Source organism: Dipodomys merriami, unplaced genomic scaffold (genome assembly GCF_024711535.1).
Source record: "Dipodomys merriami isolate MVZ:Mamm:240054 unplaced genomic scaffold, mDipMer1.0.p SCAF_44, whole genome shotgun sequence".
NCBI lineage: Eukaryota > Metazoa > Chordata > Mammalia > Rodentia > Heteromyidae > Dipodomys > Dipodomys merriami.
This window is the reverse complement of record NW_027206002.1, coordinates 658,561-685,589: the sequence shown is the minus strand read 5'-3', so window position 1 is coordinate 685,589 and position 27,029 is coordinate 658,561. Positions and strand designations below refer to the sequence as shown.

The following is a 27,029-nucleotide window of genomic DNA, read 5'->3' as shown; positions in this document are numbered from 1 at the left end:
CGCGCGGAGGTGAGGGCCGCGCGCGTCGGCGGGGCGGGGCGGGGCCGGCCCCCCACCCCACCCCCCCGGAACGTTGGGCGGGGGGCGCGGAGCGCGGGGCTGGCGCCGCGGCCCGGCCCCTCCCCCGCGCGGGCTCGGCGGTTCCGGGCCCGGCCGGGCTCTTGCGGGGCGGCGAGCGGGGGCTCCGGGGCCGCGTGCGTGCGCGCCGCCCTCCCCCCCCCTTCCGCCGTCTCCGCAGCGGCGCGGGGAGGCGGGGGCTAAAAATACCCGGCGGACGGCGGCGGCGGCGGCGGCGGCGGGGACAGCGCGGCTGCTGCGGGGCGGCGGGGCTGCGGCGGGGCTGCTGTGGGCTGCGGGGGCCGTGCGGGGCCGCCGGGCCCCTGGCCGACCGGCATGCTGACCTTCTTCCTCGTGTCCGGAGGCTCCCTCTGGCTGTTTGCGGGTAAGTCCTCGCCCGGGCCCACCCGACCCCCCGCACCTCGGGTCGCCGGTCAAGGAAAGCCTGGGGACTCGGCCCGCGGCTGCCGGTGATTCACACCGCCCCGCGGCGGCCGAGCCGTCGCCCCTTCAAGGTCCCGGGGCCGCCCGCAGTCCCCGCGGGAGCTCCAGGCCGCGTTTTGGAAGCAGCTGCGTCTGCGGAGATGCGGGAGGGGGCTTCGGCCACCGCGACCCCACCGCCTCCCGGCCCCGCTGATCACATCAGGCCCCGCCCCCCCATCCAGGCTGGGACAGACAGACTCCTGGCGTCTTTGTCCCTCACCAGAAGCCCAGGGGGGGGGTCGACCACCCCCACCCCCACCCCCTCCCGCCAGGTGCCCTCGCAGGTCAACCGTGATGCCCGACCTGGGACCGGGGCTTTCTCGGAACCCCTCCCTGCCGGCTCTTCAGCCAGAGTACCCGACTTTTGTGAAGCCCTCTCTGCTCTGCCCAAGGTTGTTCCCCCACCCACCCATACACACCTGCCCTTAGGGGAGCCACCCCTCACCCCCCCTCCTCATCTCTCTGAGACCAGATCCCGGCCCCATCCCTGCCCAGAACTTTTCCGGGCCCATTATACACACACTTGGGGGGGGGGGTGTCTTCCACAGGCTGGCTGCAGGGCCAGTTCTACTGCTTGAGGTGGCCTTTTCCTCTCTGTGAGCCTCGGGTATAGAATACTCAAGGGTCTCCACTACCCCCCTCCTCCAGCCACTCCCTCCTTCCCCACAGATTAAGCCTGATAAATGTAAGTGAAGTGCTTGACCTTTAAATTGGGTTTACACAGGGCCTAAAGCCCGGAAGCAAACGCTCAAGAATGTGAGTGCTGCTTATTATTTCAAATTGAAATGACACATCAGAAGTGGATAAAGTTCTTTTAGAGCCCAAGAGAGGGAGGAAGTTGATCTTTTTGAGATAGATCCTCACTTGAGGTTTTTGCATGTGTTATTTCTTATTCTTAGCAACTCCTAGGAGTTCAGTGGTGTTGTCTCTTTGTACTGAGGTCAGGGGATGCATTGACTTGTCCATTGTCACGTGGTTAATAACTGGCTGACTTGAGATTCCATCTGAGGTTTTAACTGATCAACGAATGCTACTAAGTGCTTGTTTGTATCTGAACCTAGATGACTGGTGGGCCAGGCATTCACTCCTCTCCTCCCCTGAGTTAGGCCACAGGGACACTTCCCCTGAGATGGGGAGAGTAAGGCCTCTCTAATCCCCTCAGCGCCCTAAGCTCCTTCTGTCTGCCAGTGTCTGATGACAGGCTGTGCAGAGCCACACCAGTCCTGATGCACACATAACAGACAAGGACAGAACTAAAGCTAGGGTGAGGAGTAATGACAATGATGATGCTATTGGTAACACATTTATCGTCTGAGTGATGAAGCGGTCTTAGAGTCCCTTCTGAGTGCCAGGATGCTTTTGTCCTACCATCTGGTGGACCCCATTCAGCCATGGCTCTGAGGCAGCTTTCCACGGCCTTGGTCTTCTGTGGCTGCAGAGGGAATGTCTGTGGGTAACAGAGTTCCTTGTGAAAGAGGTCATCATCAACCTGAGTGGTGGGAGAAGCCCTTTACTGTGTAGGGCCCTTATCTACAGGCAAGGTTGGATTGTGCCTGACTCAAACTGGCCTCTGGCCTTCCTCCTTGTGGAGCATTTCCCAAAGTGCTCTGGTGCTTTCTTAAATGCTGGGCCTTGGCGCTGTCCCTCAGTTCTTCAGCTCAAAGCAAGCACTCTACCAATTGAGCCAGAACGCCACTTCTGGTTTTCTGGTGGCTTAATTGGAGATAAGAGGCTCACGGCCTTTCTCCCTAGGCTGGCTTTGAACCATGATCCTCAGATCTCAGCCTCCTGAGTAGCTAAGATTACAGGCATGAGCCACTGGTGCCCACTGGTCAGCAGTTTTTAATGCAGGATAAGAGGCTGAGGCTGGATAGAATACCCCAGAAGCATGATGGGGCTTTTGTAGGTCACCATTTCTACCCTCTTTTTCTTTTTCTTTTCTTTTTACTTTGCCTGGACCCCAACTTTTTCCTGACCTCTAGAAGCAGAGGGGACAGATAGGATTCTTGGGCTAAGAACTAAGTGTTTAGTGAGCATAACAGAATGAATGTATTTGTTCTTGCAGCCTATAGCAGCTGCTATGTCCCTTCCACTCCCCAGAAAGGGGGGTAGGAGGGGGAAAGCGTTCCTGATGCAATGCCACTTTTGAATAGTATTATGTATTTTTCTTTCCACCCAACCTGGCTCTTGAGAAACAACACAGGAGCTGCCCTTGGGGAGAAAATGATGGGAAAGGGGGAGAGAAAGGAAGCCACTTGGATGAGGAACTGTCTACTGTGGGAAGCACCATGTGCTCTGGGCTGTACTGAGACCTGGACCAGCTCATATGTCATCTGTATGTTGAGTAGTAAACAGGGAGACAAATAGGTTCAGAATGAGTCAGATGCTGGGCCTGGCATAAGAAAATATGCCCTCCCTGTGAGGATGGATGAATGATGGGAGCATTGGACTGGAGCTTGTGCCTAACTGTACAAACCGGAAAGAGGCACCACTCATGGTGGATAAAAATGTAACCACCACGAGAGGAAGGCACTATCTCGTCTAGGCTGATGCAGCCCCAGGTCCTTGTACAGGGCTCAAGTCTTTTCAGTTCATACCTGACCCCTGGAGACATCCATTTTACAAGACACAGGAGCATTTGTCAGAAGCACATAGGCCAAACTCCAATTAGGGAAGTCAGACTAGTGAAAGTGTGCAGAGAGAACTGTGATGAGGTTGGATGGTTCAGGGTCTTATGCCTTGGGAACCCAGGTGAGAGACCCAGAGGAGCCCTCTTAATTAGCCACATTAGCCAGAATGAGTCGTAGGTAGAGGCAGGAATGTGGTAATGGGGGAGGGGGCATATGGGGGGGGGAGGGAGGTGTTAGGATGTTATGAATTCAGAATGGATGTGGCTTCAGTTGAGGCAATTCTCCAGAAAAGGAAGAGATGAAGGCCCTAACCCTGCTCATTGCCCTATGGGAGGGTTGGCTCCATTGGGAGTAAACCAGGGCTACCAGAGAATGATGACAGGAATCTGACAGTTGCCTTTGTTGCTATACTGGGGCAGATTTGCACACTCTGACTCAGCTCAGCCCCTTCAGATTCTGTCCTCCACCCACAGGATCCACAATAAAGGCCTAGCATGAGGTCTGGGTCCATCTAGGAATCCAAGAAGGCAGTGAAGAATTGGGACCAGGGGTGGAGCTTTCAGAAGAATATAGGCAGCTGTCTAGAATTCATATAAGTCCCTTACCATGTGGGAAGATTTCACCTCAGGACTTTTTTTTTTTTTTTTTTTTTTTTTGTCATGGGGCTTGAACTCTGGGCCTGGACTATATCCCTGTGCTCTTCAGCTCAAGGCGAGCTCTCTACCATTTGAGCCACAGCGCACTTCCGGTTTTCTAGTGGTTTATTGGAGATAAGAGTCTCATGACTTTCCTGCCTGGGCTGGCTTTGAACCTTGATCCTCAGATCTCAGCCTCCTGAGTAGTTGGGATTATAGGCGTGAGCCAGGGGCACACGGCTTCCTCAGGACCTTTTTGCCAGGTCCCTGGCTAGGAATGACAGATCCTTCAGTCTAAGCTCACTGTCACCACTGACACCACCACTGACACCAGGGGGCAGCAGAATCGGGCCTCTGCTCCGGTTGGGTTCGTTTTTGTTTTGTTTTGGATTCTAAGGACTCTTGACCTTCAGAAGACTGAATTTGGCTCAGCTACAGCCCCTGATATGACCAGGGGCTGTCCCATAGACAGACTTGTTTGCAGGAAGAGCATTTATATTCCAGGAGTTGTACTGGGTATCTAGACAGTGCCTAGCACATAGTAAGTACTCAGAATTCACTCAGGTACCTGTGGGGAAGTGGTGAGGTGGCTGCAGACATGTTGACTTAGCTGCGTTTTCACTGAGCCCCTACTACTGTATACCACAGTGACTCTTCAAGCTTTCTTCCCATCATCCCACAATGGTGCAAATGTGGTGCCATTATTCCAGTTACTAGGTAAGCCATGGACACCTAGGCAAATTTAATGAGAAATCTACATGTAAGAACTGTGAATCAGCCAACATTTTCCAACTTGCAGGGCAGAAGTGGGTTTGGATTCCAACATGCAGAGATGCAGAGAAAGAAAAGGCATTCGAGGAGTTGAGGGACAAAATATGCTTGGCTCACCAGGATGGGTTCTTCTTTTTTGGTCAGTCATGGGCTTGAACTCCAGGCCTGGGCGTTGAGCTCTTCAGCTCAAGGCAAGCGCTCTACCACTTGAGCCACAGTGCCACTTCCGGTTTTCTGGTGATTTATTGGAGATAAGAGTGTCATGCACAGACTTTTCTTGCCTGGGCTGGTTTTGAACCGAGATCCTCAGATCTCAGCCTCCTGAGTAGCTAGGATTATAGGGCGTGAGCCACGGGTGCCCAGCCAGGATGGGTTCTTAAGGCCTAAAATGCCAGGCCAAGCCCTATTGACTTTATTCTGTGTTGTGGTTACATTAAGAAGGTAAAGCAGCTATGGACTGGACATTGTGGTATATGCCTGTAATCCCATCTACTTGGGAAGCAGAGGCAGGGGAAAACAGACCCTATCTGAAAAACAAACTAACTCAAAAAGGACTGGGGATGTGCCTCAAGTGATAGAGCCTAGTGTGACACCCTGGTTTACTTCTCAATGTCAGAGATAGAGGGGCGGGGGGGGGGCGGGGGGGGAGAGGCAGAGGCAGAGAGACAGAAGGAAACTGTGGGGGAGAGGTTGCTTTGGGCCCTTGGGCTTGTCCTTTGGGATGCCCAGGGTAGTTCTCTATCTTTTACTTACTTGCCTGCTTGGGTGTTCCCTGGTAGGTGTGGTCATTTCTTGTCTCACTGTGTATGCAGCCCCCAATTCCCACAGACTGGGGACTGGGATGTGGGGAAGTGAGTGGGGACAGAACTGAGCTGAGCTATGGGAGCCAAACTGAGCTATCCTGACAATAAATCAGTAATGTCTAATCCTTCAAGATCTCAAATTCTAGGTAATCACACCTGACCCTTTTCACCTGCTCTTCCAAACACTCCCTTCCTCTCCCCACACCTGGTCCAGGTATTCAGCTAGGGAGTATCCTCGGAGAGTGGGGGGGGGGGGGCGGCAACTAGCGTCTGGCCTTCCCTCTGCCCAGTCAGGTCTGCATTTCAAGATAGCTGGGGCTTCATAACTAGAAACTAAGCCTGCACAGGAAACAATCCCCTCCTCAGTTTTCAGATTGTGGCACAAGCAAATCTGAATTGGCGCCTCTTGGGACTAGGAACAGACCTAGTGATTGATGATCAGTGTCCTTTGTGGGGGTGGGGTGGGTAGAGATTGCTTTGCCCATTTGGGCAGAGGGTGAATCCCAAGAAACCAAGCCTCTGATACACAACTCTGCTTTACTTTCCCTTCCAACATGTGGACTGTTGAGGTTTAGACTCTTCCACTGCCCACTCACCCCTATCCTGGGCAGTGACCACAGATCCCAATGAATAGGCAGAAAGGCCAATTAACTGTGAGGTCAGCCAGAGACTGGACAGCAAGGTCAGCTAGAAGCTATATGGCAAGGACGTCAGAGCTGAGGTAGAACATCAAAATAGGGTAAGACTAGACAGGGAGCTTGGCTAGAGGTGGTCAGTGGTGTTCTGAGGCCCATGAAAGGCAAGTTTATCAAGGGAGGACACAGCTAGGACCCATCCAGGCCTAGAATGCCCCTTTGATTTTGGAAGAAGCAGTACCTCTGCCCCACACTGTTCTTCTAGCGCTGGGGTTTCATGAAGCCATCGGGCCAACTAGACCCCAGTTCTAGTGGCCAGAGAACTTCAGTGTGGTTGGTGCCGACCTTCTAGCAGATCGAATGTGGTTCTCTGGAAGGCTCCTTTAACTCACCCATATTCAGCCACCACCTTGCCTACAGGCTACCTTCCAAGCCTGGCTGAGTAGGCAGGTCTTCCCTCTGCAAGTGGGCAGGTGAGGATTTAGTTGCATGGGTCCCCAGTTTCCTTATGATAGGTCAAAACACAGGATAGGTTATGACCTGCTTTTTCTGGATCTAGTCTGAAATAAACTCTATTTTCCTCTGCGTGTGTGTGTGTGTGTGTGCACATGCACTCATGCACACACACACATATACAACAGTATTGGGGCTTGAACTTAGCCTGGGCACTATCCCCTAGCTTCTTTGCCCTAGGCTGGTGTTGTACCACTTGAGCTACAGCCCCACTTTCAACTTTTGGGTGGTTAATAAGAGTCTCAGATTTTCCTGCTTGGACTAGCTTCAAACCACGATCCTCAGATCTCAGTCTCTTGCATAGCTGGAATTACAGGTGTGAGCCACCAGTGCCTGACTTCCTGGACCTTTTGATTTCTCCTTTCTCTGAATTCTCAGAAACATGTTTGGGGGCTGGGAAGGTGCCTCAGTGGTAGAGCACTTGCCTTGCATGCTCGAGGCCCTGGGTTCAATTCCTCAGCACCACATAAGAAAAAAGCCGGAAGTGGCACTGTGGCTCAAGTGGTAGAGCGCTATCCTTGAGCTGAAGAGCTGAGGGAAAGCACCCAGGCCCAGAGTTAAGGCCCCCCGACCGGACCCCCCCCCCAAAAAAAAAGAAACATGTTTGGTATCTTAGTCTTGTGAGCATACTATGTGGTCCCAACTAAAAACAGGATGGGGGCATGGCTCTAGTGGTAGAATAACTACTTAGCAAACCCAAGGCCCTGAGTTCAAATGCTAGTACTTCTAAAATAATAACAATAATAATAATAATAATAATAGCAGTAAGAACTCGGGAGGGAAGTGGTAGTGGATGGTGGCTCACCAGAGTTGAAGTGTTTTCTTTGAATTATGAAGCCAACAAAGCCTGTGTTCCTAGAATTGTAGGAGATCTATACAACACCTGTCACCACTCCCATTGCAGAATCAGGTCCTAAGTGAGCTGGTCCTATATGTCCTCTTAGGCTGAATGGTCTTGCTGTGTCATTGTCTAATGTTAGTGAGAGTCTTGTGGGGGTGTGAGATTCATGCAGTGTTTAATGCACAGCTTTTGGTACCTAGGAGTGCCAGAGAAATAACATTCCTGCCTCTGAAGTGTGAAAAAGTCTGAAGCCTGACCTTGTGATGGTTGTCTCCGTCAGAATCACACCCACATAGCTCAAGGGCACAGATGGGCATCAGTATTGTGGACACCAGTTGATGATAAACAGCTCTTAAAATTCTTCTTTGGTCAAGCACCTGTAGCTCATTCCTGCAATCCTATCTACTCAGGATGCTGAAATCCTGGGCAGAAAACTCTGTGAGACTCTTATCTCCAATTAACCAGCAAAAAGCCAGAAGTGGAGCTTACTCAAGTAGCAGAGCACTAGCCTTGGGCAAAAAAAAAACTAAGGGACAGTGCCCAGACTCTGAATTCAAGCCCCCAACAACTCTCCCTTTCTCTCTATCTCTCTTCCTTTCCCCCCCCACCCCCAGTTTGAACAAGACCAAGAGAGCTCAGACCTAGGCCTACAACACACAAACAGGATGTAGGGAATGACAGATGTCAACTTCCCATTCCCTAAAAGATTTCAGGGTCTTGAGTCCTGGAGTGGACAGGGATAGGGAGCCAGAAGTGAAGAGGAAAGAAAAGGTAAGTTTAAACGTAGGATGAGATCTCAAGTTCTGCAGCCCACCAAGGTCCTGAAATGCCACCAGTTGAATTTGAGTACTCCGCCCACCTACATATTAATGAAGGGCTTCTTTCCAGTCTCAGGTAGGTTAACAAATCGTTTCTGGAACAGTTTGACCTTTAACTTACTTCCCAGGCCTGTAAACCAAGCCTTAGGGGTCAAATATAATCTCCCCCCCTCCTTGGGGCTGTGCCTCTGTCTGTGGGCTAGTCCTGAGGAGAGACTTCAAGCCCCTGAGACTTTAATAAGTGTGTGGGAGGTTAAATTTTTTTGTAAAGGCCATTGTCATTCTCACCCTAGAGATGACCTACTTTCAGCCATTCCTAAGAAACTTTCCCATCACTTTCATACACTCATACCCACAAAATTATCTCTTGTGCACGACGAGGTCCTTTTCTTTCCTGACACTGTTTTCAGTCCTTTCTTCCCATGTTCTCCACATTTACCTTGAATACTGTGAGACTTCCAGGGGTCTTCCTTAGACAAGATAAAGATTGCTATCCCACTCTTAGTGACTGTTGCTTTTGAAAAGGACATAAATCAAACAGAGCCTTGGGAAAAGGTGAGGGGGCAGCTTATTTCTTTGCTCCAGCCTCCTGAACTTTACAAAGTGCTGTCCTCCATGGCGTCAAGAGGCCTCCAACGCCATCTCCAAAGATGGTGGGCTCTTTCTGTAGGTGAAAAGTGAGCACTCAAGGGATGGGTGCTCGCAGTTGGTCAGCGGGAACAATGTCCAACGGTCTTCTCGGGCCAGCTGGGGCCTCATTGAGGTTTGGTCTGAAAGAGATTTTTGTTTTCTGGTAAGAACAGCCCCAGCCTGACCTGGAGCAGGAGCCAGCAGCAGGAGTACAAACCCTTTCATGTGACAGGCTCCAGAGTGGAGTGAGGCTGGACTGCCAGAGCAGGCCCTCCCCTGCTGCTCCTTGCTCCTAGGGAGCCCACCATTTGCATATTCCCCATTCATCCTGGCCTTGAAAAGGAGGCCTGAGTTCCCACTTCTCTGGCCCCTGCGAAGGGCCTGCCTGCTTGTGTCTCCTGTTAACCCTGTGGATGCTCTCACAGGCAGACAGGCCTTGGCTGTTGCTGGCCAAGCTCTGACCTCAGAGGGAAGATTCAGAGGTGGCAGAAAGCACTACCTTTTGCTGAATTGGGGGAGATTCGTGTGTGTGTGTGTGTGTGTGTGTGTGTGTGTGTGTGTGTGTGTGTGTGTGTGTGTGTGTGTGTGTGTGTGTGTGTGTGTGTGTGTGTGTGTGTGTGTGATTGGGGGAGATTCAAGTGTGTGTGTGTGTGTGTGTGTGTGTTTTCCTGTGGCATTCAGGAGAAATTTTGTCACAGTATGGGACAGTCTGAAAATGAAGCTATTTATCAAATGTACCAGAAAATAAATGTAGCCTAAACTGAAGGCAAACCAAATATTTACACACACACACACACACACACACACTCACACACACACACACACACACACACACACACACACACACACACTCTCTGACATCTGAGTGGTGAGTCAAGGATCCTGGCAGGCTTCTGGCTGTAGCAGCAGTCCCTGTGGCAGGGACAGAGGGACATAAGCTTACCTGGAAGCCTTTTACCTCTCCAGACTACAGGGTGCTAGGTCAGGTGAACTGGTAGGCAGCCATTGGCTTGTGGGCAGTGACGCGGAACAGATGAGGCCTATATATGCCATCCTGCCAGCCAAGCCTGGGTCTCCTTCCCTGCGGTGCACTCCTGTCAGGTGCCCTAGTATCTTATAGACTCCCTGTGACGTCTCAACCCGCCATTTCTCTGCCACACTGCTCTTCATCCTGTCCTACCCTGCTAGGAGCATGTTCTTGTTACCTGTATTTTGTGCATTTCTCCCTGTCTTGTGCATCTCCCTGTTTCTAAGTAAAGAGGCAAGCAGATCCTTTTTTTTTTCCTTCTTCTTCTTTCTATCTCAGTTACCCCAACCATCTCTTGCCAAGACCTTCCCTACCTCAAGGAACATTCTAGCTGGAGGAAGCAGTCCTGCCTACACCCAGGACACCTGCTCTTGAACTCTGACAGTACAGTCCTGCTAGAAGCAGCTGATGTGTCCCTTGCTGAGCTCGAACCCGAGGGCTTGCTGCATGTCCTCAGTCTGGTACAGTGAGGAAATGGATCACTGTTTCTGAGGCCAAGATACTGATATTCCTACTGTGGACATGTCTGGGAGGGAAGGGATCATGTTGCAGCCACAGGACTTGGCTCCTTGCACAGTATGGCCTAGCCAGGGGGTATCCCTCTGCCTGTGTGGTGATCACACCCTTTTCCAGTATCCCTGGGCTTCTGCTTCCTGCCCCAGGGTGTGGTGTGGAAGAAAGGACAGTGAGACCTTGCGTCATCCAAAGGCCAGCAGTCCTGGTCATCATCTTATTCTCTAAATGTTCCCAAAGGAGCTACCACCTCCGTAGTTTAACCTCTGTCATCCCTCTGTTCTGAGAATTTTGTTGGACAACCTTTTATCTCCAAGCTTGGGAAAGACACTGTGTTTGTGTTACCTCCTCTATTTCTCAAGGTTGTTCATACTTTTGAGTTCCTGGTGCTGTTGGTAGGAGTGTGGGACAAGTGAACTTCTTAAGAGGTATCCTCATGAGGAGGCGGGTAAAGGAGCTATGTGACTTTGGGGAGGTGGGGAAGGTGCCCACCAAATAGCCAGTTAGAGCAAAGCTTCATTCAAAGGGCTTAATTCAAACCTCAGAGCTATAATCAGGCTCTGCAGGGAGGTATGGCGGTGAGCCACCACGTAACTCAGCAACCCCGTGCCCTGGCCCTATCTCATGGGGGATGTGTAGTGGGTCTCTCCTGGCAATTCCCAAGCTGGGGAGGTCCTTGGCCCATCTCTGTCCCAGTCATCTGTGAATCTAATCAACACCCAAGAGGAGATAGTCACTGGTCGCTCATACCTGTAATCCTAGCTACTCGGGAGGCTGAGATCTGAGGATCATGGTTCAAAGCTAGCCTGGACAGGAAAGTCCATGAGACTCTTATCTCCAATTAGCCACCAAAAAGCCAAAAGTAAAGCTATGTCTTAAGTGAATGGAGTGCTAGCCTTGAGCATAAAAACCTAGGGAAGTGCCCAGGCCCTGAGTTTAAGCTCTAGGACTGGCACATTTAAAAAAATAAATACAAAGAGGAAAAGGGAAAGCCCTTATCTCAGTTGGGACAGGCTTGAATTCTTGTATGGATAGAGTAGGTGGCAGTCTCCAGTGTGTGACTCTACAGGTCAGGGTTGCACAGGTAGGATGGTAAGGCCTGTGCTTTTCTTATGCTGGCCTGGCCACAGACCATATACTTCCCCGGGATAGAACCATTCCCTCAGCTTTATGCCTCTTCCATGGTTTTCTACCAAGTAGGATTGAGGATGTGGCCACTGGATTTCCTGCCCCAAAAGCATCTCTGAGAAGCATTTAAAGGAAATTTGGAGGATATTTTTGACGACGTCTGGATAACAGTAGAGATCTTGCCGAAGAAGAAGGGGGAAGAGCTATGAGGGGCCATAGGCAGATGTGTTCATCATGGTAGGTTGGAGAGTGTTGGGGCCATTTCCAGGTGAGGACCACTGAGGCACTGGTGACCACTTCCCAGATGGTGGAATGAGCAGTGTCAAGAGCTTGACCACAGCTGGTCACCAGTGGCTCACACCTGTAATCCTAGCTATTCAGGAGGCTGATATCTGAGGATCACGGTTCAAAGCCAGCTAGCTCAGGCAGGAAAGTCTGTGAGACTCTTATCTCCAATAAACCACTCAGAAAAACGGAAATGGTGCTGTGGCTCAAGTGGTAGAGTGCTCAGTTTGAGCTGAAGAGCTGAGGGACAGCACCCAGGCCCAGAGTTCAAGCTGCACTACTAAAAAAAGTTTCATCAGCTCCAAGAAGGTGTTGCAAGTCTCCAGGCTCCAGAGTTGCCAGGCAAGATATTCCTTCCCAGGGAGTCTTGGGACCTCAGTGGGTATTACAGTCTGAAGCCACGTAGGAATTCAGAGCTCAAGATTGTTTCCAACACAATGGAGTGTCAATTCTTTTTCTTTTTTCTTTTTTGTCAGTTGTGGGGCTTGAACTCTGGAGCTCTATCACTTGAGCCACAACGCCACTTCCCCTTTTTTTTGGTCAATCATGGGGTTTGACCTCTGGGCCTGACCTCAAGGAGAGCACTCTACCACTTGAACCACAGCGCCACTTCCGGTTTTCTGGTGGTTAATTGGAGATAAGAGTCTCATGGGCTTTCCTGCCTGGGCTGGCTTTGAACCGTGATCCTCAGATCACAGCCTACTGAGTAGCTAGGATTACTGGTGTGAGCCACTGGTGCCCGGCCTGGAGTGCAATTCTAACTGCAGGATGGAAGCAGTATCTTTCAGAGAAGGCTTGGGGGAGCGGCTGGCTGATGAGAGCTGCCTCACAATCTATAAGAAGATGAGCTAGTGGCTTCTGCCTTTGAGCCTGATCATTGGCCTGGAGTCACTCCTGGGTGCATCCCTGAGCAGATATTTTATCTGAGATTGTGCCCCGTTTCTTTCCTTTCCCATTGTAGACCGGTTGTGACCTTGTGGGGGTGGAGAGTGGAAGTGGGGGATGATGCATTCCTCCCTCAGCCCCAGAGATCTGGCAACCCCACCTGACACTCCCCACTACTTGCCACCCCCCCAACATTCATACTTAGGGCACATCCCCACTGCATGGTTGAAGCCCCTGGACCCCAGTCAGTGTCCAGATGGATGTGTAAGGAGAGAATCCTGTAAGAAACCCCTTGGCAAACTCTCCTTCAGAGCTGAAGATCAGTGGGGGGTGGGGAGGATACAAAGGGGTGTGGCTGAGGCCCTGGCACACTGGCAGAGGGAGGGTTAAGGCTGGTTGCTTGGTCTGAGCTGATCTAAGCCAGCACCGCCCCATGGGCAGATGGGGGGGGACAGTGGGAGCCTTGAGGGGCCAGTAACTCCTCACAAGAGCTGCTCTGTGCCCTAGTCCCTGCCAGACCTGCTCCCACAGCCACCAGGGAGCTCCTACCACCACTAACAACGTCTCTACCACCACCTGGCTTCTCAGAGCAGGCGGCTGTTGCTATCGGCTGTCTCCAGGGCAGGGCCTTCACCACTTTTGTGCTCTGACTGAGATGTGGTAACCTCTTTCCCTGGGCCCCACAGGCCCTATAAATGGAGGCTGGTTCTAGTGGGATCAGCTCAGTCACCTCCTCAGTGCCAGGAGCCTGCTGGAAAGGTAGGGTGATGTGAATGTTGTCTTCTTTTTGCATCTTGTCTTTGAGCCTCTTTGGCTGGCAAAGAGATGGAGTAATCACTTTAGTAACTACTATTTCCTGAGTTGCTTTTCTTGCTATGTGCCTGGCATTGAGCTCTCTCTTTGCCCATGGTTTTGTATAAGATATGATTCAGACAGATGCACTGACTTGCCTGAGGCCATTCTGCTAACAAAATTCTAAGTCAGGTTAGTCCTGCACCAGAATCTCCTTTCTGAGCTTTGTCCAAACTTGTGTGTTAAGGACACTGGGCAAGGGAGAGAAGTTGTGATTTTTCTTTGGGGAGCTTTTTACTTGGAGATGAAGTTCTTTTTGCCATTCAGTGGCTTAGCTTGGGTTCCCTATTATTTCTAGAGACCTCAGGGGTTTGGAGAGGTCCAGAACCCTCTTGTAAGAACCTTTACCCCAGCCTGATGCAGATTGACATGGGGGTGATTGTAAAGGAAAGAAAGAATCAGAAGGAACCCAGAGGGTCTCAGGGCTGGCATGATGAGTTTGGAGTCTGGTCCGAAGGCAAAATAGGGAGCCAGATAAAGTTTTTTTGAGTAGTGGTATGATCTGGTCATAGCTGTGTATCAGAAAAACAACTGAGATGTCACGGAAAGCACAGGTTATAGTCTGGTGTGTGTATCTGGGTTGCACCCAGTGATGATTTCTAGATTAGGCCTGAAGCTTTGGATGAGGAAAGGGTCAGCTTTGAGAGGTATTTAGGAAGTAGTCCTTCTGTCCAGAGCCATTGGCTAGACTGTGAAGGCCTGGTGTACTAGGTGGGAGGTTTATCAAGAGAGGATTCTTAGAGCTGAGCCACTTGACCCGGGACCCTTTTCTACCAGGGCTATGTTCTCAGTCTTCGCCTCTGCTACTCCATTGCCTTGTAGCCAGTATGCTTCCTGCCATGGCCCCCTTCTTGCTGTTCTTTTCCTGTCCTTGATCGTAAAAGCAATCACTTTCACCGCTCACTCTCCTCCATGCAATCTGAATCAGCACAGAAAACGGGAAGGTGGAAGGAAGTCCCAGTGTCTCCAGCCTGTGCCACCACTTGGTATTATGAACAGGGTCTGTGCTGGAGAGAAAGACTCGGGGTATGTGGGGAGGGGAGGAAGGCTTGTTCTCGCTGAGGCTGTGCCCTCCTGCCAGGTGAATATTTACAAACACAGCCGCTAGCTTGGCAACGCCAGCTCCATGGATCCCCTTGGGTGCTGTCTGCACACCTTCTCCCCACACAACTGCTACAAACCAGGAGAGCCTCCTGGGCATGGAAGGAGGCAGCCACGCCTGGAACTCCAGGGACCCCCCCTCACCTCACCCTATCAGCAGAGAGAAGGTCAGAGGAGGCTAAGGCCCCGTGAAACAATGAGAGGAGACCAAACTCCCAGACTTAGTCTCTGCCTTCTCTCATGCCAAGGACTCGGTGGCATGGGCTGGCTCAGAAACCAGTGTCCTCAGAGGACCTGGACTCACAGTTCTGCCCAACAGTGGCTCCCAGGTCTGGAGAGAATCTCAGGGCAAACGCAAGTTGGTTCTGAATGTCTCGAGTAGGGCAACAAACCTGGAAGTATGGGATCCCCTACTTGCCAAGGAGGGGCACAGACCCCGCCTCGAAGCCATGCAGCCGCAGTCCCTGGCAAATGCCTCCGTAGGATGGATTCCTCACCTGAGGAGGAGGAGACAGCCACGTCTCTCACCCACTGCCTTCCAGCATCCCAAATGGGAGGAAGATGCAGCCAGGAAAAGACAGCAAATTCTTGATGACAGCCAGGAGGGAGCCCACCCATGGTGTACACAGGGCAAGCAAGATATGATGGACCCCCCTACCCGACTCAACATTCAAGCTCTGGTGGCCCTGCACATCTCAGGACCCTGGGCCAAGGTTCTTCTGAGCATACTGAAGCCAGGTTTTTCTTTTTTCTTTATCTTTTCTTTTTGCCAGTTGTGGGGCTTGAACTTGGGGCCTGTGTGCTGTCCCTGAGCCCCTCTGTGCTCAAGGGTAACACTCTAGCACTTGAGCCACAGTGCCACTTTGGCTCTTCCTGAGTATTTTGGAGATAAGAGTCTCACAGACTTTCCTGCCTGGGCTGGCTTCAAACCACAATCCTCAGATTTTGGCCTCCTGATAGCTAGTATGACAGGCATGAGCTACCTGCACTTGGCTCTAGGTTTTTCTTTTTTGTTGTGGTGGTTTTAGCAGCATCGTGAAAGAGAGAATGGGTGGCAGGCGAGGCTCCAGCGTTGGCTGGGGGTGGATGAACCACACAAAGGAGTGACTTTCAGCTTGAGTTCTGATTGTGTGGCTTGTCATGTGTCTGTTCACTGAAGAGAGAGAATCCCCATGTTCCACTTCCAGAAGTGAACACATAAGAGCTGTTCTGAGGATCAAACGGTGCCAGGTGTAGCAAAAGGCTTTCCAGGCAGCAGGAAGTTTAGACAAGGCCTGCTTTGCCTCCATGGAAGATTGTACTATGAAGCTCAGCCTGTCCCAGAGGCCAGCATCACAGACTTAGGCTGCTGACCTTTGTACAGCATTTCATGGATCTAAGACTTTTCTTATCTGGACAGAATATTCAGTTCCTGAGTGCTCCATGAACTCTTTCAACTCCAGCCTTCGCATATTTATTTCCCTCTGCCTGAGAGAAACCCTTTCCTCTTGGTCCTTCAGTCTTAATATCAGTGCCACTTCCTGCCTGAAGCCTACTCTGATTCATTCTACGTAAGACAGGTATTCCCTCTGGCTCCCTGATCAAAGCCTAGACCACATTGTAAAGCACGACCTGTTTCCTCATGTCCACCATTCCAACAGCAGACCCAGCATTGAGTTAGGCAAGAGCAGAGACCACACAAGGGTCTATCTGATGAATGGATGTGTGGGTAGGTAGGTGGATGGATAGACATATGGCCAATCTGGGATATGATCTATAACAACTTTTATTATTATCCACTGCCACAGATACTCACTTTCTGCTGCAGCTTAGAGTTTCTGAGCGACTGCCAAGGGCCAGGCATTTGTGGCCATGAGATAGTCTTCCAGGTTCTGTCTTAAAACATTTTGCACCATGTAGCTGGTGCTGGGCCTTGGTTTTTCTTGGGCCTTGGTTTTTCAACCCATTGAGTCAATTCATTTTGTCAAAGGAAAGATCAGCCAACTAAGAGTCCATGCTAAGAGCTGGTGAGCATGCCTAAATTTTCCACTAAATCATTTATTTGAAAAATCCTGGCTTCAACCTGGTTTTCCCAAGAAGTGTCCCAAGAAGGCCAGCTGGTCATCTGCCTAGAACCCTCCCTAAAGAGGTGGATTCCATGTAGTTCATAGCAGGGCCTCTGATTTGATTATATAAAACCTTAATTTGAGGGGCTGGGAATGTGGCTTAGTGGTAGAGTGCTTGCCTAGCATGCATGAAGCCCTGGGCTTAATTCTTCAGTATCACATAAACAGAAAAAAAGTCAGAAGGGGTGTTGTGGCCGAAGTGGTAGAATGATAACCTAGAGCAAAAGAAGCTCAGGGATAGTTCCCAGGCCCTGAGTTCAAGTCCCAGGACTGGCAAAAAAATAAAAACAAAAACAAAACAAACCTTAATTTGATTGATGGAGTGGGGTGCTCCTGTGGGTGTGCCCCATTTAAGAAGGCTTCTAGCCCAGCAGCTCAGGAAGGATGCCTTCCTAGTTGGAGCTCACTTTCTTTCTTTTTTTTTTTTTTTTCCTTTTTTTTTTTTTTTTTGATGCCAGTCTCCCAGCTTAAACTCATGACCTGAGTTTTTTTGCCCAAGGGTACCACTCTACCACTTGGGCCACATCTGCACTTACAGCTTTTAGGTGATTTATTAGAGATGAGAGTCTTACCAGCTTTCCTGCCTAGGCTGGCTTTGAACTGTGAACCTCAGCTCTCAGCTTCCTGAGTAGGTAGGATTACAGGTATGAACCAGCAGCACTAGAGAACTCACTTTGACTGCTCCCCAAGAGTACCCACATCTGTGGGGCCTTGGTAAGCTATTCAGACAACGTTAGGTGCATCTGTAAAGCCTGAGCTCCCATGGGGCTATAGCCTGGGCCCAACTGCTTCTTGCCCAGTGTTTGGACCAGCCTGGGCCAGGCCTGCCTCTGACCTTCTCTCTGTTTTCCTAGACTGGGCAGTCCCATTGGGTGGGACTAGGATCCTATCAGATGCAGTATGAGGAACTTTTTGTGCCCATGTGGTACTGTGCCCATTTAAAATTGGGGAGGTGGAGGTTTGAAAACATGGAATGTGTCCAACTGTGCCCAGCTGATAAATGATGCAGAAGGGACTTAAAATGAAGTCCTCTTCCATTTCTCCCTTTCTGTCTCTCTCTTCTTCCCTCCATCCCTCCCTCCTCTTTGTCTCTCTCTTTTTCTCTGCAGTGACTTTGCACATCATTGACCTCATTGCCCGTGTGGTAATGTTACAGTTTAGCACAAATACCATTTATTGGAATTTCAGCAGATCTCTCCTCCCTCAGGGGTCAAGCAGTTGTTTGGCTTCTGTCCAGTGACTGCAGAGTGGCCACTGTTGCATTTCTTTTTGTTTCCCAAGAAGAAACAATGACTGCCTCCAAGGGCAGAGGACCCATAGGGAGGGAGACTGTGGGTACTATGAAGCAACCTGGAGCCCACCCTGCCATGCCTTGAAGCTTCTACTTCACATCTTCCTAGGTAGCAAAACAAAAGGGTCCTGTATGGATGCCAGCATTGACTCCTGACCCACCCTGGGTACCTTCCTCGGTCCTAGACAACATGCAGAGCCCTGAACCTGGTTGGCTATGTACCTCTACTCTCTTGATACTTCTTTACTTAGTGGCTAACTGGAGGACATGGGAGCTCCTTACGACCTTCAGGAATGGAAATTAGTCACCAGAAGTCTTGTCACTGTCTAGCCAGGGGTATCTCCTGTGTCTCCCTGAGAAGCCCACCATACCCAATTGGGGCAGCAGCAGCAGTAAGTGATGATGAACCCTGGCCACTGTCTGCAACATGGCAAGAGGTGCTTGGTGCACACAGTACTTTGCTAAAGCCCTTTCTCTCTGGGCCTTGGTATCTTGCTCTGTTTCCCTCTGCTACCTCTGAAGAGCCCAAGGAGGACAGAACAGGCTCCCAAGAGACACTATGTCCAAAGCTGCCAGAGCAGAACTTGCCCCTGAAAAATATGGAAGCACCCATCAGCCCAAATGTAAGCACGGCCCATGGTCACAGACGAGAGCTGAGGCCCTGGACTCTCACCCATTTGGGTGTATGCTATGTTGCCCCAGGAGACTGAACATCCCAACTAGCCTAGGTCTGACTGCCCCTCATTGTGTTGGGCCATGGCCTCGCCACTCTGCCCACTGGGGATCCTGCCTCATCTGCGTCTTGTCTCCTACAGAGCTTATCCTCTCACTTCTGGAGAAGATGCAGACCCAGGAGATCCTGAAGATATTGCGGCTGCCCGAGCTGGATGACTTGGGCCAGTTCTTCCGCAGCCTCTCAGCCACCACCCTCGTGAGTATGGGTGCGCTGGCTGCCGTCCTCGCCTACTGGCTCGCTCACCGTCCAAAGGCCTTGCAACCACCATGCGACCTCCAGATGCAATCAGAGGAGGTGGAGGTAAGCAAAGTGGGAGGAGTCAGGCTCTACCAATTAGTTGGCTGACAGTGGGCATCTTGAAGGTAGAAAGAAGCCAAACACACGGTTTGTTTGACCTCAAGTGGCCCAGAGAATTCTGCCAGCCAACAAGTTCTGTAGCAGCTTTGGGCAGGGTCTCCCACCAGAGACTCCTCGGCCTCTCCCAGGAACTGTCCTTGACCTTGCACTGGGCCTCGGGGATGTGTGCTTCTTGGGTAAGGTGCGTTGGCCTATTGTTGTCTCAGTAGGCTAAGCAGGTTCTCAGGCTGCCAAGTAAATTTCCTCCTAAAGATACCAAGAAAGACACCAAGGCCCAAAGTGAAAGGACTTAGCAAAGTACTGTGTGTTCCAGTCCTGGTTGGTGCAGGGACCCAAAGCTGAGCCCATCTGAAGGCTCTGCCTGCAGAGCACTGAAATTCACAAGAAGATTCCGTGGCTCAGCAGATGAGAGTGTTTCAGGTACATTTAAAGGACCAGTAAGAGCTGCTTCTTTATTAAGCTTATAGAAATAATTTTTGTTGGGGCTGGGAAGGTGGCTCAGTGGTAGAGCGATTACCTTGCATGCATGAGGCCCTGAGTTTGATTCCTCAGCACCACATAAGCAGGAAAAAAAAAGCTGGAAGTAGCGTTTGTGGCTCAAGTGGTAGAGCGCTAGCCTTGAGCTGAAGAGCTGTGGGACAGCGCCCAGGCCCAGAGTTCAGGCCCCACGACCGGACCACCCCCCCCCCAAAAAAAAAAAGAAAGAAAGAAAAAATTTTTGCCTTTAATTTTTTTTTTTTTACTTTTTCCTCTAAATTTTCATCCTATTCACATTGATAATATATTCACACAGTCCATTAGAAACTAAAGAACCAGAAGCTTCTGCTTCTCATACTGGTTTCCCAGTTCGGTTTGTGGTTCTGTCATGAGCTTTAAATGTTATCATGAGCCTGGCACCGGTGGCTCACGTCTGTAATCCTAGCTACTCAGGAAGCTGAGATCTGAGGAATAGGTTCGAAGCCAACTCCAGGCAGGAAAGTCCATGAGACTCTTAGCTCCAGTAAACCACTAGAAAACTGGAAGTGGTGTTATGTCTCAAGCGGTAGAATGCTCGCCTTATGCTGAAGAACTGAGGGACAGCGCCCAAGCCCAGAGCTCAAGCCCCACAACTGACAAAAAAGAAAAGAAAAAAGAAAAAATGTTATCATGACATATATACATTCTTGTGCATCTTGACTTTGCTCTTTTTTTTTTTGCCAGTCCTGAGGCTTGAACTCACTGTCCTGAAGCTTTCTTTTGCTCAAGGCCAGCACTCAAGCAAGTGAGCCACAGCACCACTTCTGATTTTTTTCGTGTTTATGTGGTACTGAGGAATCGAACCCAGGGCTTCATGCATGCTAGGCAAGCACTTCCACTAAGCCACATGCCCAACCCTTGGTTTTTAGTACATCTTGGTGATCATAAACAGGGCAGTGTTTTGCTGGTAAGGAAGGTACAGGCCAAATAGGGGTTTGGATCTCAAGAGTATCCTTTCGATAGGACTGATGTGTAGAGAGGCACAAGTATGGATAAAACCCAGTTTTGATTTTTGTTTTGGGGTGGGGAGATGGTGACTTGTGTTGGTGATAGGCAGAGGAGAAGGACAGAGTGATGATGAATAAAGTGGCCTTTGAGGACCAGCAGTCCTGGGCTTGGAGCCTAGTATACCTTTGTGAGCTGTGTGGTTTTTGGCAGTTTCTTTTTTCTTTTTTTTTTTTTTTTTTGTCGGTCGTGGGGCTTGAACTCTGGGCCTGGGCGCTGTCCCTCAGCTCTTCAGCTCAAGGGAAGCGCTCTACCACTTGAGCTACAGCGCCACTTCCGTTTTTTTCTGGTGGTTTATTGGAGATAGGAGTCTCACAGTCTCTCCTGCCCGGGCTGGCTTTGAACCGCGATCCTCAGATCTCAGCCTCCTGAGTAGCTAGGATTACAGGCGTGAGCCACCAGCGCCCGGCTTGGCAGTTTCTTAACCTTCTGAGTCTCAATGTTTTTGGTTTTTAAATAGGTCATCGAAAGAGCAGTTATTTCCTAAGGTGTGGTAAGGATCTGGTATGATAAGAATAGTGTTTTGGTTAAGATAATAATTACTGTTCACGGGGCTGGGGCTTTAGTCCAGCGGAAGGGTGCCCACCCGGCACAAGCAAGGACCTGGGTTCAGTCCTCAGCCCTGGAAAAAAAAAATTACTGTTCACCTGGAGAAGCCACAGAGCCCACAGGGTGGATAGCATGTTTCATTTTGTTTTGGTTTGGTTTTTTTGGTCAGTCATGGAGCTTGAACTCAGGGCCTGCAATCTGTCCCTGAATTCTTTTTGCTCAAAGCTAGTGCTCCCTATCAATTTGAGCCACAGCACCACTTCTGGTTTTTTGGTGGTTTATTCACAGAGCCAGGACCCAGTGGCTCATGCCTGTAATCCTAGCTACTAAGGGGGCTGAGATTTGAGGATCACGGTTCAAAGCCAGCCCGGGCAGAAAAGTCTGTGAGACTCTTATCTCCAATAAAACTACATGTGTGTCCTCCAGTCTCCTATGTCCCTGTCTTTCACTATGTTCTGTCACCTAGGTGCTAACTAGATGTGATTTGTATATACTTCCAGCTTCCTAGTCTTGTTCTCCGGACTTATGCCCAGAAAGTACTAGCCAAACAGAACTTTCCACTCCAAAACAGTGAAGAGCTGCTTGTGGTTTTGAGTTTGGCTGTTTGCTGTGTAGTGCAAACAATATTTCCTCAGACTCAATGTTCCAAGAAGTGGTAGGCTCTGGGCCAGCCCAGGGCTGCTTAAATGGAACTCAGAGAACAGGCAGAGCTGTGATACAAGAGAGTTCTGAGTTTGGGAAGCCCAGGGAGAGATAGCAGGTTTGAAGTGGAAGAAGAGGTAGGAGAAGAAACTAAGTTCCTTCCCTTGCCTCGGAGTAGAGTTTGTTTGCTATTTCCCACTCTGGATTCTGCACTCCCCCCGCACCTCCCCACACACACCTTTTTTGTTGTTGTTTAAGCCAGGACTCACACTTGTTAACTGATGCTTCCACTCACTGGCTGACACTGCCAGCTGAGCCACACCTCCAACCCTGGGTTGGTTATTGCTTTGATTGATTGATTGATTGATTGATTGATTGATTGATTAGCTCTTTTGAGGGCCCAGGCTCACATTGCCCTACCTGCTCCCATTGGAAATAATCCAGCCTATTCTCCCTTCACAGCCTCCTGGGCTTCTGTTTCTGGGAAAGGAAAGTACCTTCAGCATAGTCATCAACCGATTCAGTGTGTCAGTGATGGATGGCAGACTTCTAAGCTAAAGACTCCACTCACATGATTTCATAACCTAGAGGTAGATGGGGTAGATCAGTAGGTGACAGGTAGGAGTTACCTTGGCAAGAGATAGCTGAATCCAACAAATGCTCCCAATTCTACTGTATGGGTGGGCAGGAAGATTTATGGAAAATTCTGGACAATCAGTATAGGCTGACCTGATTTTTGTGTGAATTTTGTGTGTGTTGGATGTATGTGGGTGTGATCTACAGGGATGCCAGGCCTGCCTGTGTGCATTAGCCAATTTTTAGGTGGATACGGATAGAGTGACTCCTTGTTTAGGTGTTCACAGGCCATGTGTGTGAGTGTACACAGAATACATCTCAGCCCCGACTGGGTAGACCAGGAGAGCATCCAGGGGTCCTATTCCTAACATCCATTCCTGACTCAGACAGTTTCTCTGGCTGTGTTTGGCTTGTAGGACAGTGGTGGAGCCCGGCGATCTGTGATCTGGGGTAGCTCTCAGTTGCTTACCCACTACTATGATGACGCCAGGACCATGTACCAAGTGTTCCACCGTGGGCTTAGCATCTCAGGTGAGCAGGACTGTGGAGGTGTGAAGGGGCTATGGCAGACATCAGGCAGGTACAAGGGTGTAGTAGGTATGCAGCAAGGCGTCAGGCACAGGACATGTGCGCAGTGCTCAGGTCAGCAGAAAGGAACCACTCCTGGACCTCTTCCCAGCAGTCAAAGAAACAGCTTCCTTGTGTGGTGCAGGGCTAATCTTGGCTTTGCTTCAATTCTTGAACCTACCAGGTTTCAAAGCCTATACTCCCTGCCTCCATGAACAGACCTTCGTGAGCTGTCAGGCCACTGACTGCCTTGGCTCGAACCTGAGCCCCTGACATGCCATGCAGTATGTTTTAAGGTGAAGGGAGGTGGTCCCAGGCAGATTGCCACCTTAATCTGGTGATCCCCGAGTGTCTTGTGTCCTTTTGGGTCTGCAGTAGTAAAAGCTGTCACACAAGTCATACTGGGCACTGTATCAGTCCCCTTCCTAAGACTGCCTAATCCCTGGGGAGATGTCATATCATGTCTTGTCGCCTGCTTTAGACCTTGGGCTACAAGCAGGTGAGGCAGGCATCTAGGGGGATGCTACTGGGCACATGGTCACACCCAGTACAGGATGTCCATCCAGGTGCCTGAGAGGCAGGAGCAGGTGGCATAGCTTCCAGTCTTCCTCCCTGGCACAAGTCCTGCTTGTCTCTCTGCAGGGAATGGGCCCTGCCTTGGCTTCAGGAAGCCCAAGCAGCCTTACCAGTGGCTATCCTACCAGGAGGTAAGTGATAGAGACCACCCTGTCCACCCAGGCATACCTGGCACTCGCAGGTAAGAGCCTGTGGACACTCGGATGGGCTTCAGAGGGTCATTTGTAATTTTTCTGGCCTAGACAGGCCAACACCTGGCAGCGGCCTTGGGGGATTCAGCTTACCTGGGTAGGGAGGCAGGGAGGTCTGTCAGACCTATAGAACTCTCCTGTGCTGAGAGCCTGTTTTCCTCTCATCTCTCCCCACATCTGTGCATAGGTGGCCAACAGGGCCGAATTTCTGGGTTCTGGACTTCTCCAGCACAACTGTAAAGCACAAACAGATCAGTTTATTGGTGTTTTTGCACAAAATCGGCCAGAGGTAAGAACCTGTCTTGAGTGGTTTTAAGAGCTATCTATGGAGTAAGGGTTGGGTACACAAAACAGTCTTCCCACCCTTTGTAGGGTCTGGGACAAGAGGGGAAAAAAAGGAAACTCAAGGGCCATATAGCACCCCCTTTTCCCTCACCCCCAGCTCTGCTCTGCATCAGCATTAGACACTTCATCCAACATCCATCCATATTGTACCCAGTCCAATAAACAGCTGTCCTTCAAGCCACACAGGGCCTAGAAGTGCTTCTGGCACTGTTTGGACCTGACATCCAGGAGTTAGAGAATTCCATAGGGCAAGTGCAGTCTGAAGGCTGTGGATGAGCAGGAGCAACTCATTTGTCTTATAGAATCCTTGCTTTAGTGTAGAGATTCAGGGATAGGGTCTAAAGTAGGGACTGTGGTCTCTCTGGACCTATGGGGCAGTACAGTTCTTTTTCTTATCTCCTTCCCCCCCCCCCCCGCTGACCTTTTGTTTCCATAGTGGATCATTGCAGAGCTTGCCTGCTACACGTATTCCATGGTGGTGGTCCCACTCTATGACACCCTGGGCCCTGGGGCTATCCGCTATATCATCAATACTGGTAAGCCCCACTGCCCTCCCTTCTGACACTGACAACCAGTCCTACCTGCCTCTGAGCTGAATGTCAGAGAAAGCACTTCATTTCTGAGCTCAGAAAACACTAAAGGCATACAGTGAGATTTAGGCAACTCTATTTAGGTATCACCTGGGGATTCCTTCCATAGGGCTGGGATACCAAAAAACCTCTGTACAAACCTCCAACAGGCTGTGACATTCTAAGGCATCCTTGTTGGTGGTGTTAAACACTCTAGACAGACCTCGGATGACAGACCCAAGCCTGAAGCAAAGCAGAGGCATCCACTGCAGGAGTTTCCCTGGCCTTCTGCCCTTAGTTCCATGACACAGGCCTGAGCATACAACACATGACCCCCAAAGCCTGCCTGACATGTTTTTCTACGTACATGCTGTGGCACACACGGTCCACGGTGTGGCTGCCTAGCCCATGCTGATCAAAAGTCACAGCCCGACTCTTCCTTGATGGTCCTGCAGCGGGCATTTGCACCGTGATTGTGGATAAGCCACAGAAGGCAGTGCTTCTGCTAGAGCATGTGGAGAGGAAGGAGACTCCAGGGCTCAACCTGATCATCCTCATGGAGCCATTCGATGAAGCCCTGAGAGAGAGGGGGCAGAAGAGTGGGGTGGTCATCAAGTCCATGCAGTCTATGGAGGTAAGAGTTCATGTCCAGGCTGTTTGCTGGGCCATAGCTGACTGAGTTAGAGCTGCTGGTTATTTGCCCCTCTCCTGCCGTGGATCAGCATGTATCTGTGTCAGGACAAGGCAGGCTTTGTCCGTGGGGGGGGGGGGGGGATGGCAGAAGGAGGCATTGAAGAAAGGCCTGGAGTTGGTGCATCCAGCCATCCTTTAATAGAAAGCTCTGACTGGCACCTCTAATAGCATCAAGCACAAGCAGGTGGACAGTAGTACCAACCTGGATGTCATTCCCACAGCCTTTGGAGCCTATTTGTGTCTAAGTACTGTAGCCATGAGTTCCAAGAATCTTGGAAAGGTTCTTATTAATGAGACCCAACTAATAGGACCCAGCTCCCCAGCAGCCAGCAGAAGTGATTGTGCTGTTCTTGACCTCCCTGAAGACAACAGGTTGGTGGAAGCTTGTGGCCTGTTAGGGCAGTACAGGGCATCCTGGCCTCTAGGGTCTCAGTCCCTGCTCAGTAGCAGCTGGCCCACAGTAATTATGCTCTACTGAACTTGGGTACTTGTGCCCAGCAGTTATTCTCATGCCTACCTGTCCCCTCCTCACTGTACCCATAATACCTGTGCAATGGCACCCCTTCGCAGCTTACACAGACACACCTGTACAGGCCTCCCTTGCCTGTCCCTTGGCACTGAATGCTCATAGACACTTAGATCACAAGCCACTCCCCTGTGCCTGTTCTCAGCCCAGCATGTCCAAAACTCATTGGCATGTGTACATCTGGCCTCTCTCTGGGCCTCCAGGCTCCCTATATAAAATGAGGGCCTACCTCCCTCCTTCCTTCTTCCCTTTCTCTTCTCCCTCATCTCTCTCTCTTCTTCTCTCTCTCTCTCTGTTTGTCTCTCTCTTTCTGACCTTGACTAAGCAGTGCCACTCAGATGATATTTGCCATGTCTATATAGGTAAGGTGTCCTGAACTTGTGGGTTAGTACAAGAGTAAGACCTACTGTGCTGTTTAATGTTCAATTGATGAGAACTTTGAGCTTTTTTTTTTTTTTTCAAAAAAGTATGTTCTTCTTTTAGGATTGTGGCCAAGAGAATCGCCAAGCTCCTGTGGTAAGCTGATCTTCTAATAGACCTTTGTTGAGCAAGATGATGAGTAGGACCAGAGGCCCTTGCTGTTCACAGAGCTCAGGAGAGAGACCAGACAAGCACCTCCTTGTTAGTGAGCCCTCTGTGCTCGACTCAGGAATGTCTGTTTAGTTGCCCAGAACTTCTATGGGCTGAGTGCCCTGGAAAGGACCTGGAACGGGAGTCAGATGTTGGGAGAGAGACAAAGCAGTAGCCATTCCAGTCTACCTTTGGTTCTCTAGTAACTTTTTCTTAGGAAAGTCTTTTTTTTTTTTTTTTTGTCAGTCATGGGGCTTGAACTTAGTTCCTGGGTACTATTCTGAGCTCTTTAGCTCAAGCCTAGCACTCTACCACTTTGAGTCACAGTGCCACTTCTGGGAAGTCTTATTTTTATCTCCTCAAATGTAGTAAATTCCCCAGAGAGTATGGTCTGGAAAGAAGCAACAACAGAACCAGAAATGGATGCCTGGGCCTACTGGTCTGTGGCATCTAAATTTTTGTTCCTCGTCGGGCTGCAAACTTTCCTGTGTGCCGGCCTCACATATAGTGCCTGGAGTTGAGTCATAGCTGTCCCTTGGGTTGGACCATGAACGTGGTTCTAGTTTCTAACAAGGCCTCTGGCCTCCAGGTGTTCTGCCAACTCTCCT

The 27,029-nt window shown here is 50.4% G+C and overlaps 1 protein-coding gene across 3 annotated transcripts in view; it reads left to right on the top strand.

Annotated features, from left to right (window-relative positions):
- Window positions 1-352: 352 nt before the first annotated feature.
- LOC138807888 (long-chain-fatty-acid--CoA ligase 6) overlaps window positions 353-27,029 on the top strand; it is a 61,886-nt gene continuing 35,209 nt past the window's right edge. Inside the window, exons 1-8 of one of the 3 annotated variants that reach the window (XM_069993689.1) lie at window positions 353-442; window positions 18,819-19,039; window positions 22,801-22,915; window positions 23,594-23,658; window positions 23,906-24,007; window positions 24,500-24,599; window positions 25,088-25,266; window positions 26,335-26,367. In XM_069993689.1, coding sequence (XP_069849790.1) covers window positions 394-442; window positions 18,819-19,039; window positions 22,801-22,915; window positions 23,594-23,658; window positions 23,906-24,007; window positions 24,500-24,599; window positions 25,088-25,266; window positions 26,335-26,367 — 864 coding nt within the window. In that variant the 5' untranslated portion in view covers window positions 353-393. Of the gene's footprint in view, window positions 443-13,107; window positions 13,414-18,818; window positions 19,040-22,800; window positions 22,916-23,593; window positions 23,659-23,905; window positions 24,008-24,499; window positions 24,600-25,087; window positions 25,267-26,334; window positions 26,368-27,029 lie in introns of those variants that run through there. The other 2 variants (XM_069993688.1, XM_069993687.1) reach the window with 2 other exon arrangements.